The following is a 14429-nucleotide window of genomic DNA, read 5'->3' as shown; positions in this document are numbered from 1 at the left end:
TTCTGACAGTCTTTTGTGATAGTTCTTATTATCAGGCATAAACATAAGATCTTCTCTTTCATAACCTCTCAGTCTTTCTTCATTCCTTCCATCCTTAGGATTTGACAAAAGTGACTCCAAATGGAGTCACAATTTTCATAGTTCTATGATCTTCTCTAATTTATGGGTAGCAACTTCTCCCTTAGAAATGATATTTATAATTTAGTCTTTGGAAATTGATAGCTAGGAACACCTAGTATTAGGATCCTATGTATAATTACAGCATTAACTAATTGTGGACTAGGGAATGAGCCTTAAAAGTTATTCATAGGTGTTTTTGGAAAATACATATGTGCGTTTGTATAAATGTGTGTAAGAACTGATATAACAGGAGTGATATTTTTGTTAATATAAAAGAACTAACCAGAAAGGACATTCAAAATATCTGTAAAATTTTCACTATAGTTAGTTTCCAGGAGCAGATCTTTTAAGTCTTGGGAAGTTCATAGTATGTTCCCTTCTTCTGGTCATTTCAGTAGGGATCTTGAAGAGTGGCATTCCAGATTGGTTGCTCAGATATCTGAGGCACTTATAACTTCAGCCAGAAGCTTTCTCTACAGTGTTGCTTGTTTCACAGGATAATGATGGTGGATACCTGCAGTCTTAGATTTTATCCTCCTTCTTGGCCCCACACCACTATGGAGCCCATGACCAATAGCCACAGTTGCTGGTAGAACTGAATCAGAAAAGTTTAACACTGGGTGTTGTCACTGTCAGGAGCTCAGTCATAGTTCTTTTTAGTTTTATCTAGGTTTTCCCTCTCCTCCCTTGGTCATTTCATTTTAGGACACCTTAAAGTTAACAACAGTGTTTTTATTACTTTCTGCGGGTGCATATTTGATCATTGGCAAAAATCTGATCTCTTGACAAAACTTAACATCCTTTTCTGAGGGGTAGTAGAGGGCTGTTGATCAGAATTTTAAGTCTAGTTTCATCAGTAATTGACTAGTTTTGACCCCGGACCTCAGTTTCTTCTTTCAGGTAACAAAGGGCATGGGAAGAAATGAACCATGGACTACCTTTCAGCCAAGAAATTCTGTGGTGTAAGGTCTCTTGTGTTTAGAGGGTGTCGTTTGGCTCATTCCAAGCTATACATTTATGTCCCATGCATGTTCTGAACTCATGGTTCCCTTCTGTCAGTTTCAAGGAGAACAGTAAAAAAAAAGAATGCCTTGATGTAGCCTGTCAGTTATCTCAAAGACAGCCTCCAGAACAGCCTTTCAGCAGATTTCTCTCGCTCTGAGAAAGGCCACCAAGACTCACCCCTGACCCAGCCCAGAAGCCTTCAAGGAAGATTGTCCAAAGAGGGTGTTTTTCGTTTGGAGATGGCGATCGCAAGGTCATTTGTTTGCTCTTTCACCAGATGAGCTGATTGCCTATGAATTAACGAGAAGGGAAGCAGAAGCCAACCGAAGACCTCTTCCTGAGTTGGTGCGTGCCAAGATACCATTTAGTGCTTGCCTTCAGGCCTTTTCTGAACCAGAAAACGTTGACGATTTCTGGAGCAGCGCCCTCCAAGCCAAGTCTGCGGGTGTGAAGTGAGTGTGTGCGCGGAGACAGTGGGGTGAGGAGGGCCTTGAGAAGTGGGGTGGCCTGGGGCACTCTCTGAGTTCATGCCTGCTGGCTCGTGTGTGGTGGGAAGAGATAGGACTCATACATTCTAATTGTCATAGACTTCACTTGTGTGAGACCTGTCAATAAGACAGGTTTATACTTTATATTATATGCTAGACAGGGAATATCTTTTTTAAAAATGGGAGATTATGGTCTATCCTCTACTAGGATGCTGCCTTTTTTTTCTTTTTTGTTAAGAGGGTACAGCCAAAACACATATGATTATTAATGAAGAAATTATAAAACTACTGATGGCTTCAATAGTTGTACTCCACTGTGATAGCTTTTAATTCTACAATTAAGATTTATGTTAGAACTTGGCTGATTGTGTCCCTGCTTGAAGAGTAGGCGTCTCAGAGCATCTCAAGTGGGCATAAGGACTACAGGACATTGTTCAAATGAGCTGCTTGGGACTCAGTCAGACGATGTCCCACTGTGAGGCTGGCTGCCAAGTATATAGAATTTTTTTTCTCCACTTGCTAAATTGACTTGATAGAGTCATCCTTTATATCACTGCACTCCATTGCAGAAAGAGTGCTGACAGTGGCATGAAATAAGGGGCAGTCTGAAATTTTGACACTTGTAGATGTTCTTGGGTCCTTGAGGTGAAGATTGAGGTCTGAGTTGCTGTGAAGGGGAATGAAACATGGAGAGTTTCAGCTGCCTATTTTCATTGTGGCCTCAAGTTGCAGTGAAGTCTAAATCACTTATTCTCTGCAGAATCCATCCCTCATGATTCTGCTTTGTTTCAGATTAGAGAGTGCATATGTTACAAATAAGAAAGCAAAACAATTTATTTCAAAAACTAAGGGCTGGTGGTGTAGCTTAATGGTATAGCACTTGCTTAACATACACGAGACCCTGGGTTCAATCCCTAGCACTGCAAAAATGAAAACAAAAACCTATGAATTAAGCCATATTTCCTTTCTTTTTTTTTTTAGCGAGTGATAGTAAAGTTTATTAGACAAGAAATACCTTTTCAGTAGACTGAAAGTTGAGTCTACTCTAGACCATATTTTTTAAAAAATAAATTTGAAAAGCTCTGTATTCAAATAAGGATTAATAATAGCCTACTCAGTAATTAACTGATCATCCTTGGGCATGTTTTTATTCAAGGACTGCTCAGTTGTTGTGTTTGTGGCTATTAGATGTGTTGTGTGTATGCATGTGTGTATGTTTGTGTCCTTGTAGACAACAGTTGGTGAGTTGGCATGTTAAATGTGAACCATACATGTCACTGACCTTGGAACCACCTTTGGGTAGTTAGCAATCTGCATGCCACATTAGTTGTGGAAAAAAAAATTTCTCTAATCATTGAAACTAGGCTAAAAATTCCCCAAACGTTTTCCTTTTCTCTTTGTGCTTTTATTCTGATTCTATATGGGAGGTAGAAAGTGATCACTGGATCTGTAAGCCTAGAAAGCCCTGAGTGTCACGTGTAAGCTGCAGAGTGGGGGTGTTCTTCATTTCTCTGACCCCCCAGTTACACCTTCTATTCTTCACAACAGTGGCCCAGTTTCTTAGGGAGTAGGGTGTGTGTGGCATATTCTCTGGGCCTGCCTATCCCTGTTTTGGCCTACTAGGAAGGAGCCTTGTCAACAGTTGGGAAAGGTCCATCTTTAAAAGTGGACCTGGGAGCCATTAGCTTTCCACAGACATATTCTTTGAGACTAGTGATCGGGAGACCCCAATTCTTCTCCTGTGTCTACTTGGCTTCTCTTCTGTCCTAGGCAAAGTCACCTCCCAGAGTCCTTCTTCCATCTGTCGTGGAGGAATGTATTTGCTGACCTGAATTTCTCCTCAAATGCTACACAACACTCAGATGCAGGCAGTGCTAACATAGCTATCTAGAGTCCTTGAGGAGGCATTTCTGCTTTAAAAGGCATTTCTGTCTTTAAAAGGAGTTATTAAATGTGGTTTTTCCTTTTTCTCTGCATAAATACATGCCCTCCATATGCTTTTTATATACATGAAAGGAATTAGTGTTAGGTGTTTTGTAATTGGTAATAGTTGAAAAAAATGGTCCTTGGGAGAGAAAAAAAAAAAAACAGTGTTAAAGGTCAAAACCAGCTGTCACTTATTGCATATTTATTTTTGCCAGCACATGAGCTATGCACTTCCCTTCAGTTTTCACATTTAATCCTCTCAGTAGTGTGAGGTATACCATTAATGTCCTATTTTACAGATTAGGAAATAAAAGGAGAAGTAATTGGCCAGTGAGTGGCAGACTTGGGATTCATTCAGGTGTGATGAGTTCAGGACTAAACTCTCAATTCTCGGTTCTGTAGGAGCACCACGTTCCTCAGCCTTGCTGTTCTGGATTACGCTCTTCATGTTTCAGATACTAGCTTTCACAAAATCAGCGAATTCCTAACAATTCTTCACTTTTCATGTCTTATTCCCAGCAGTACAGGGTGAGATGCAGCCTACATTTTGTGAATTTGAGGACTCGAACTTTCCTTTCGTTAGCCCCAGGGCCCTAACGTCCACAAAGAGGCCTAAAGATCTTGGTGTTGGGGTATGGTGGCAAAAGCCTGTAATCCCAGTGCTGGAGAGACTGAGGCAGGAGAATTGAAAGTTTCAGGCCAGTCTGGGCTACGTGGAGAGTTCAAGGTTTTCAGTACTAGAGATAATCTTACTAATTTTATGGAGGAAAACTGCTTGAATTTTGTTGTTATTATTGGTAGTTCTGAGGTTTGAACTCAGAGCCTTTTACTTGCTAGGCAGATGGTTGCTCTACCACTTGAATTACACCCCAGCCCTTTTTCACTTTGGTTATTTTTGTGATAGGGTCTCATGGTTATACCTGGCCTGGCCTGGACTGCAATCCTATTATTTATGCTTCCTGTGTAACTGGGATGACAGGTACATGACTGTCCATCAGCCATTAGTTGACATGGGTCTCATGAACTTTTTGCCTGGGTTGGCTTTAAATTGATCTCCTGAGTAGCTAGGATTACAGATGTGAGCCACCACGCCAGGCTTGTATTTTTTTTCTTAATAAATAGTTGTAATTAGCGAACAACTGATGTTTTATATAATGTTAATAGATTGTTAATAGATAACCCAATAGTGTTGTCAGGACCTATTCTGAGTACTTTATGTGACTTAACTCATTTAATTCCCATAGCAACTTTTTGAAGTAAATTGTGTCTCCTTCTAGACCTTTTTGGATGATTTACATTCTGATAGTCCTTATTAAAAATGCACAGCTTTTCAAGAAAATTTTTAATTCTAGTGAAATAACTTAATTAATTCTAATAAAAATTTTAATTATAATAAGAGTACCCCAAAAGCATAATTTATGGTCTTACTGGATCTAATTATAAACTGATGTTCCTGAACTGTGATTAGTGAATGTAAAATACTAATTTTGAGATTAATTTGAACAAATGTCTATTGAGCAGAAACTACATTTGTGATTCAACTTAAGACTGTATATGAGGTTTCAAAGGTGAAGAATGCTTACCACAGCATTCTAATCTGTTTTCTTGTACTGTCAAGGTTGGTAGATGTCCATTGGATACTATTGTATTAAGTTATCCCGCCCCTCCCCCCATCCCAATGTTAAATTCACCTACTACCCTGACTATGGTATCCAGATGAAATCTCACTCAGATACCAACCTCAGAACAACGGTAAGAATCTCAGAGGTCCTGAATCACATTTTTTAAATTGTCGATTTACTGGTGACTTTTGGTTGATTCTACTTGTTACATATTTTTGAGATCTTAAGTTAATGTAAGAAGAGAAGGTCAGAAAGGTAACAACATTTTTACAGTCGTTGAAAATATCATTAACACCAGATGGAGTTTCTTGGGGTTTGATGAAATTGAGGACTTGGACGCATTTAAATAAGAATGATGTTTGTTACTGCTTCTTAGAAGATTGGAAAACCTAATTGTTGATAATGTAATTTTTTGAAGGGAGAGCCAGGATAATAACAAGTCAGTTCCTTAGCACCACAGAGCTCCAACAGGTTTTGTGAACAGCTCCCTTTGGTTATTGCCTATTAACTTTTACCATCCTTGTGATGGAAAATCTGAGATACAGAGAGTTTTTGTAACTCTTCCGTATAAATGCAGGTCAGCATTCATTAAAGAGATTGAAAAATCTTCTGTTAAATTTATATGGAAACACAAGAGGCCACGAATAGCCAAGGCAATACTCAGTCAAAAGAACAATGCAGGAGGTATCACAATACCTGACTTCAAACTATATTACAAAGCAATAACAATAAAAACAGCATGGTACTGGCACAAAAACAGACATGAAGACCAGTGGAACAGAATAGAGGATCCAGATATGAAGCCACACAACTATAAGCAACTTATCTTTGACAAAGGAGCTAAAAATATACGATGGAGAAATAGCAGCCTCTTCAACAAAAACTGCTGGGAAAACTGGTTAGCAGTCTGCAAAAAACTGAAACTAGATCCAGGTATATCACCCTATACCAAGATTAACTCAAAATGGATCAAGGATCTTAATATCAGACCACAAACTCTTAAGTTGATACAAGAAAGAGTAGGAAATACTCTGGAGTTAGTAGGTATAGGTAAGAACTTTCTCAATGAAACCCCAGCAGCACAGCAACTAAGAGATAGCATAGATAAATGGGACCTCATAAAACTAAAAAGCTTCTGTTCATCAAAAGAAATGGTCTCTAAACTGAAGAGAACACCCACAGAGTGGGAGAAAATATTTGCCAGCTCTACATCAGACAAAGGACTGATAACCAGAATATATAGGGAACTTAAAAAACTAAATTCTCCCAAAACTAATGAACCAATAAAGAAATGGGCACGTGAACTAAACAGAACTTTCTCAAAAGAAGAAATTCAAATGGCCAGAAAACACATGAAAAAATGCTCACCATCTCTAGCAATAAAGGAAATGCAAATTAAAACCACGCTAAGATTCCACCTCACCCCTGTTAGAATAGCCATCATCAGCAATACCACCAACAACAGGTGTTGGCGAGGATGTGGGGAAAAAGGAACCCTCTTACACTGTTGGTGGGAATGTGGACTAGTACAACCACTCTGGAAAAAAATTTGGAGGCTACTTAAAAAGCTGGACATCGATCTACCATTTGATCCAGCAATACCACTCTTGGGGATATACCCAAAAGACTGTTACTCCAGAGGCACCTGCACATCCATGTTTATTGCGGCACTATTCACAATAGCCAAGTTATGGAAACAGCCAAGATGCCCCAGCACTGACGAATGGATTAAGAAAATGTGGTATCTATACACAATGGAATTTTATGCAGCCATGAAGAAGAACAAAATGTTATCATTCGCTGGTAAATGGATGGAATTAGAGAACATCATTCTGAGTGAGGTTAGCCTGGCCCAAAAGACCAAAAATCGTATGTTCTCCCTCATATGTGGACATTAGATCAAGGGCAAACACAACAAGGGTATTAGACTATGAGCACATGATAAAAGCGAGAGCACACAAGGGAGGGGTGAGGATAGGTAAGACACCTAAAAAACTAGCTAGCATTTGTTGCCCTTAACGTAGAGAAACTAAAGCAGATACCTTAAAGCAACTGAGGCCAATAGGAAAAGGGGAACAGGTACTAGAGAAAAGGTTAGATCAAAAAGAATTAACCTAGAAGGTAACACCCACGCACAGGAAATCAATGTGAGTCAATGCCCTGTATAGCTATCCTTATCTCAACCAGCAAAACCCCTTGTTCCTTCCTATTATTGCTTATACTCTCTCTACAACAAAATTAGAAATAAGGGCAAAATAGTTTCTGCTGGGTATTGAGGGGGGGGAGAGAGAGGGGGCGGAGTGGGTGGTAAGGGAGGGGGTGGGGGCAGGGGGGAGAAATGAACCAAGCCTTGTATGCACATATGAATAATAAAAGAAAAATGAAAAAAAAAACATAAATGCAGGTTAGCAACTGACTGATTCGGTGTCTGAGACCTCATGGAGTGACCAAGTTCCTCAATTCCTTAGGTATACATAATACTTTACAGGGTGCCCAGTATTTTCACATGATTCTGTGAACATTGCACAGCCCTGGCAGTAGACTCTACTTAGTAAACCCATTTTGCAGATGTAAAAACAGCCTCAATAAGGGTCAATGATTTGCCCAGATTTGTAGTGAATTAGCATATCCAAAACCCAAATCTGCATCTTTTGACTTTTTGTCCATGCTGTGCCCTGTGCTATGGCTTCTCTTCTACACTAGGGGGCAGAAATACATTTGCATTTACTTTATGAATTCTGGGAAGATGCATTCCAAATAGAAGTCAGTGCAGATTCAAAAAGTGGAGTCTGGGGGAGAGAATTCCAGAATATTCTATAATATTCTATAATAGAATATTCTATATAATAGAATATTCTATAATATTCTATAATAGAATCTTCTATTCTAGAAAATACACATAATACCTGTTTATGACTGACTGATTTGTTTATTTAGGTAGAAATGGGGTTTGAACTCAGAGCCTTGTGCTTGCAAAGCAGGTACTCTATCTACCACTTGAGACATACCTCCAGCCCACATTTGCTCTGGTTATTTTGGAGATGGGAGCCTTGTGAAAGATTTGCCTAGGCTGCCCTTGAACCAAGATCCTCCTGATCTTAGTCTCCCAGGCAGCTAGGATTACAGGTGTGAGCCACTTTTTTACATATACCACACTCACATTGACAGTCAAATGGAAATGTTTGTTAAAAACAAGATGATAAATGCAGGGCAAATGAGTCAGAAATAGGGCATGAATTTGGTGTACAAATTGAAGAGTCTGTGCCTAAAATTGTCAAACACAAATCCAGTTAGTTCAAACTTTCTGAAAGTTAGAAGTTAATTTAATGTTTTGCACATATGTATCAATTTGAAAATGTGAGGCTTAGATTTAGATAGCTACTGCTAGGATCCATGTGACCATGGCCTTAGGTGCAGTAGTATTTAATGAAGCCCAGGTATTTCCAACAATCACTCTCACCACAGATCCGGTAAACCTTCCATATGCCAGCTCTGCTGTAAGATAGTGATTCTTGGTAGAAGTGGAGGTGGGGGTGATTCCAGATCAATTGGGGGAGCTTTGTGAATGCACAGGTGTACATGCTTGTGAACACCTACAAATATATATGCCAAATGTCAGCAATAATTTTAGAAAAACAGTTGAAAAGCACTTTCAGAAATCTTAACTGTCTTAACAAGGTAATAGTTTTGAAATAGGCCAGAAATCATTCTTAGCCATCTCCCACATGCAATATTTTCTTCTTGTAGAGAGGCCAGGACAAGTGAGTGGGAGTGAGTGAGTGTGTGCACGTATATATGACCATGTCTGTGTGTTCCTTCTCTCAGTCTAGTCATTGGAATGTCAAGGTGTGCCTCCAATAAAGCTTATTTGGCTTCATGAAATGTATTCACCTTTCTTTTTGCCTTGTTTGATTGATATAATCCCCTTGTGTTTCCCAGAACATCTCGATTTGCCTCATTCCCTGAATACTTGGTAGTGCAAATAAAGAAGTTCACTTTTGGTCTTGACTGGGTTCCCAAAAAATTTGGTAGGTATCTTTTGCATGCTTTTTCTTAAAACATCTAATTAGCCAATAAATAACAAACAAATAAACAAAAACCTATGGCTTGTGAAAGAGACCATGTTGGTGGCTGCCACAAACAGTTCCATTTCATTCCCCCACACCTTTCTCTTTTTGAATCAGAGTGTAGGATAAGCACTGATTATAAGAAATATAATCCTCACCTTCTCAAATAGCATGGCTGTGCACACAGATTACCTCGGATCTTGGTAAAATCCAGATGCTGATTGGGTGGGTCTGGGGTGGGCCTGAGATTCTGTGTTCCTAAGAAGTTCTCAGGTGCTACTGGTGCTGCTAGCCCAAAGACCACACTGAGTAGCAAGTAGTTGAAGTTTCACTCTCCTCTTAGCATCTCTCCTTTGCCTCTGAGGCAGGGAGGTGCAGTAGTGACATTCACTTGAAGCATGCAAATTTTATTAGTAACCAGAAACTTTTGCAGTTAACGGTCAAAAGAGGGATGTGATTTTTGATTCTTTGGGATTTCTTCTTGCTAATTTTGAAGGCCCTTGATCACTGTGAGAAACTGACTTTCCAGACAATGCCTTAAAAACCATTTTCTCCATCATTATGATCTAATCTGAAGAGTGTTTAGTGGTCCTCAGTGCTGAGGAAGGATGTGTGCAGTTTTATTCTCTGGAGTTTCTCAAACAAGTACCTTTGGACGGTTTGCCACTCTCTTACGGTTTTTATGTTTTTGACATAAGGCAACAAAACAGTGCAAGTCTTACTAAGCACTTGTCTGAGGCAGACAGGTGAAAATAATGTAAAAATCAGCTGAAAGGATTTCCTAGAAACCTTAGCCCTCTCGGTTTCCATGGGTTGCTAGCTATTCCTGATGCTGCAGGAGACAGTGGCTTTTCCTGCTGGAAGAGTTTTGTGTACAGAGGCGTCCAAGGGCAAGATGCCAGTTGCTCAGCTTCTCTGCTGGACCCTGAAAGGGTCATGAAGTACCTGAGAGAGGAAACTGGCTTGTTCTGAGGGCTTTGAACTATTTTGAAATTAGTTTTCTTATTTTTTATTGTCCTTAGAATTTGTGTAAGGAAACAAAAATTTGAATCACAAATTCAAATTTTCAGGTTCATCATTTATGAACCTGAAATTTTCTCATAAGGAAAAATTATATCAGCTTTGTTGGTCAGACTTTGTTTTTGGTGCCCCCTGAAATCAAAATTTTAAAAATTTAGCTTTGTTCTTTGGGTTGTTTTAATAAAACCTGGCACTATGATTTTGGTGACTGCATTTTTCTGGTTCTGGTTGCTAGCACAAAAGACATATTCTACACTAACATTTGTTAGTTATCTGAATATATATAGTACTAAATCTTGCATGTTATTAGGTTGTGATAAATTTTGCATTTGAGTAGATCAGCACACTAACAACAGAACCAAGACTTTTTTGTTTTTGAAGAAGTACCTCAAGGACTAATACACTTGACATTCAATTAATTTCTTTAAAACTTCATTCTTTATTACCTTAGTTAAAATGATCACAGTAGTCATCATGATCTGAAGAAAGGTATAAACTAGGAGGTCAATTTCTTTAAAACTTCATTCTTTATTACCTTAGTTAAAATGATCACAGTAGTCATCATGATCTGAAGAAAGGTATAAACTAGGAGTTTTAAACTCAAATGACTAACGAGGATAGGGGAATAATTGAAATGAAAGGAATAGACTAGGTATAAGAAATATGGAGGCAGCTATCTTGGTCTTGCTTGGGTATTCCCACTTTGGATAAAAACATAGAACATTTCTCTACCACAAGAATCAGAATAGCACACATACGATAACTAGGGCCGTAGGGGCAGTAGGGAGCAGTGAGGTCTCTGTCAAACTGTCACAGAGGGTACCATTGTCTAGTGTGAAGCTGAAGGCCAGCTCCAGACCGTTGTTACCATAGGAGAATATGCTACAACCTTATGTTTTTCAAAATAAGCTGGAAGTTGAAAATTTTAAATTAAATCTTCTGATTTAAAGACTGTACCATATTGACAATATTTTAAAAACAGCAAACAGAATGTGTCTGGGCCACAAATGGTCTATGGGCTGCCAGTCTGTGCCTTCTGATGTAACCAGTTCATCCTCGTTCAATGTGAAATCCTGTCACCTTCTGTCTTTTCCCCAGGGTCTGCATTAGCCTCTCATCAGTCCTGTAAACTATGTGCTGAAATGCCTCCCTTAGCTCTGCCTAGGCACGTGCATGTAGAGTTAGCAGTGCTGGTTTTATAATAAGGTGATTGTGGATTTTGGGACAGCTCAGTGGATATGATCTCTCATTTTGTAGATGTGTCTATTGATATGCCAGACCTACTTGATATCAACCATCTTCGAGCCAGGGGATTACAGCCGGGAGAGGAGGAACTTCCAGACATCAGTCCCCCCATCGTCATTCCTGATGACTCAAAAGGTACCACGTCCTGCTAGGAGGATGCTTAGAGAGCATGCCACCCTCCTCCAGGGAACAGCCACTCTCTTCTACCACTTAATCAGGGGCTCCCTGGGCTGCAACCTATCCTAGACCCAGAAGATGAGGCATGGTGCTTCTTTATACTTCAAGGACCCATCTCAGGAGGCACAGATCCATCAGGAGGTGGTGAAATGGACAGTTTTTGGGTTTTATTGCCTCTGGCTTTGACTCCTTCTCTCCCTCTGCTTCCCCCAAATGAGAAAGGAAGGAATGTGTTTGCCCATTGTTGGGAAGAGAAGGAGTATGTTTTTGATAGACTCTTCGTCTGGGGTAGTTGTGTTCTTGCTAGTTCAGGACAACCAAAAGGGAAAATTCAACCGGGTGTGTTAGTTTTTAAAATTTTGATCACATCTCACTTCCCCAATTTTTGCCACTGTTTCATAGCAAGGGAATGGTTTAAATTTGTTCACTCTGTGACTGCTAAACTAATTGGTGAGAATATATAACTTTTAAAGGAAAAGGTCATGCAAAAAGTAGTTGCCTTACCTCTGGGTTTCAAAACAGTGTCAGAAAAATCCTGGTTTAAGTATTAACTCAGTTATTCTGATGAAGTCAGCTTCATGCTGGCTTTGTTTGCTCACCTGATTACCCTTCGGCTTCCTAATTAGTTCATTAGGTAAATTAGCTAATTATAATGGGCACTTTGGACCCTCTACCAGAAGTTTTCCATCAGATGAGCAGTGAATGTTATTGGTGACCTTATTTGCCACAGAAGAAGGGTAAGGTGAGTCCAGGAGGAACAAGACAGGATTCAAGATAGGCCTTTGTTAAATTGTTCTCTAATGTGACGTCAAGGCAAAAATCATAAAGAAGAGAGAAAGGAATTACAGGTGAGACATTGTGGGTCATCGTAGGCAGGTGGTTCCTTAAAAGGGTTAAAGAAAGGAGATACTTGAGCATCAGGAATTCAAGGTGGTTTATACTGCTCCTGATCTCTCTGATGTTCATAACAGTTTATAATTAGACAGAGTTCTTAGAAATACACAGAGAAAAATTATCTAGCTCATTAAGGTGCTAGTCAAAACTTCATGTTTTATCTGTTCTGCCTGAAACCAGTTATTTTCCCTAATTAATGTAATGATGTTATGTTAGGCAGGCTGGAGTGATCTATGTGGGATCCCTAGGGGCGAGTTGGTTTGGGAATATCTTGGACCAATGTTTTTTCTTCCTCTAAAACTCTTTGACATGGTTCATCTCATTTTCTTTCCTCTCCCTTAATTTCCAGATCGTCTGATGAACCAATTGATAGACCGTATGTATCTTTTAAAGTGTTTCTGGGTATCCTACAATTGTTATTAGTTTGACATATTTTTCTGTGACAGTTGGGCAAGGAGGCATTGTTCTGTTCTGTGAATGTGCAGACTTTCCTGGGTGGAAACAATTCTTTGTCTGCATATTGAGTAAGCAATGAAAAACCAAAGACATGCTAATTAAGAAGTAGTCCTGTAGCTCAGGAGAGTGACCTTTGACATGAGAGCCAATCAGCCCTGGGTTGGAGTCTTGGTTTTGCCATTTATGACCGTGGGACCTGGAATAATTTGCTTACCTTTTATGAGCCTCAGTTTCTTCATGTGCGAATGGAGTATAACATGCTATTTCTTCTCTTAAATATCTCAGTATTTAGATGGCTTAAAGCAAAGCAAAACCATTGTCTAACACCCAACAAAATATCACCTTCCTTGAGTAGTATGTAGATAAGGCAAGAAGGAAAGAGAGTTTTTCACACCAGAAAAACAATATCCTGTTGTGCTCCGCAGCCTCAGACATTGATGAGTCATCAGTGATGCAGCTGGCCGAGATGGGCTTCCCTCTAGAAGCATGTCGGAAGGCCGTGTACTTTACTGGAAACATGGGAGCTGAGGTAGCCTTCAACTGGATCATTGTTCACATGGAAGAGCCAGGTAGGTGGTGGCCACATGGAGTGGCTTTGGAGTCCAGTGAAATCTTCCATGATGATAAACCTTGGTCCTTCCATGTACCCTGAAAACTGACTTTTCAGCTCATGATATGCTGCAGGAGTGTACAAAGTCACAATCTTTCTCTTTTGTCTTCTTTTAAATAACGGCTTTATTGAGATCTAATTCACTCTTTTGAAGTGTGTAATTCAATAACAAGAAGATCATTAGCAAGACATGGGATATTTTTCCAAGGGATGATAAAGACCTGAAATAAAAACATGCATGAAGGTGTGGAGTCCCTTTAGTTAGTCTTTTTTTTTCACCTACTTTATTAAGATATAATTCATCTATCCAACCATTTAAAATGTACATTCCTATGACTTTTAGTAGATTCACAGTTATGCAACTATTACCACTATCTAATTTTAAAACATTTTTGTCCACCAAAAAGAAATCCTGCACACATTAGCAGTCACTCCTTTTTCCCCTGCTCTCTTAACCCCTAATCTACTTGCTGGGTGTCCTGTAATTGTTAAAAATTTCCCTATTTTAGGGCTGGAGGTATGGCTCAAGGGTATATTGCCTCCTAGCAATTGCAAAACCCTGAGTTCAAACCTCAGTACCACACACAAAAAGGATTTGTCTATTTTATATTTTTTATATAAATGGAATTTTATAATATGAGATCTTTTGTGGCTGGTTTCTATCAGTTAGCATAATGTTTTCAAGGTGTATGTGTTGTAGCATATGTTAGTATGCCATTCATTTTTATGGCTGAGTAATATTCCCTTGTATGGACATACTACATTTTATTTATTCTTTCATCAGTTTATAGAGTTGATG

At 39.2% G+C, this 14429-nt stretch overlaps 1 protein-coding gene across 1 annotated transcript in view; it reads left to right on the top strand.

Moving 5' to 3' along the window:
* Positions 1-14429, top strand: part of Usp13 (ubiquitin specific peptidase 13) — a 107012-nt gene that overhangs the window by 72280 nt on the left and 20303 nt on the right. The window contains exons 13-17 of the mRNA XM_074073712.1: positions 1403-1577; positions 9101-9189; positions 11506-11628; positions 12914-12940; positions 13446-13589. Of these exons, the coding sequence (XP_073929813.1) occupies positions 1403-1577; positions 9101-9189; positions 11506-11628; positions 12914-12940; positions 13446-13589 (558 nt within the window). The remainder of the gene's footprint in view (positions 1-1402; positions 1578-9100; positions 9190-11505; positions 11629-12913; positions 12941-13445; positions 13590-14429) is intronic.

This window comes from Castor canadensis, chromosome 5 (assembly GCF_047511655.1).
Source record: "Castor canadensis chromosome 5, mCasCan1.hap1v2, whole genome shotgun sequence".
Classification (NCBI taxonomy): Eukaryota; Metazoa; Chordata; class Mammalia; order Rodentia; family Castoridae; genus Castor; species Castor canadensis.
Note: the sequence above shows the minus strand (reverse complement) of the source record. Positions and strands in the feature narration are given on the sequence as shown.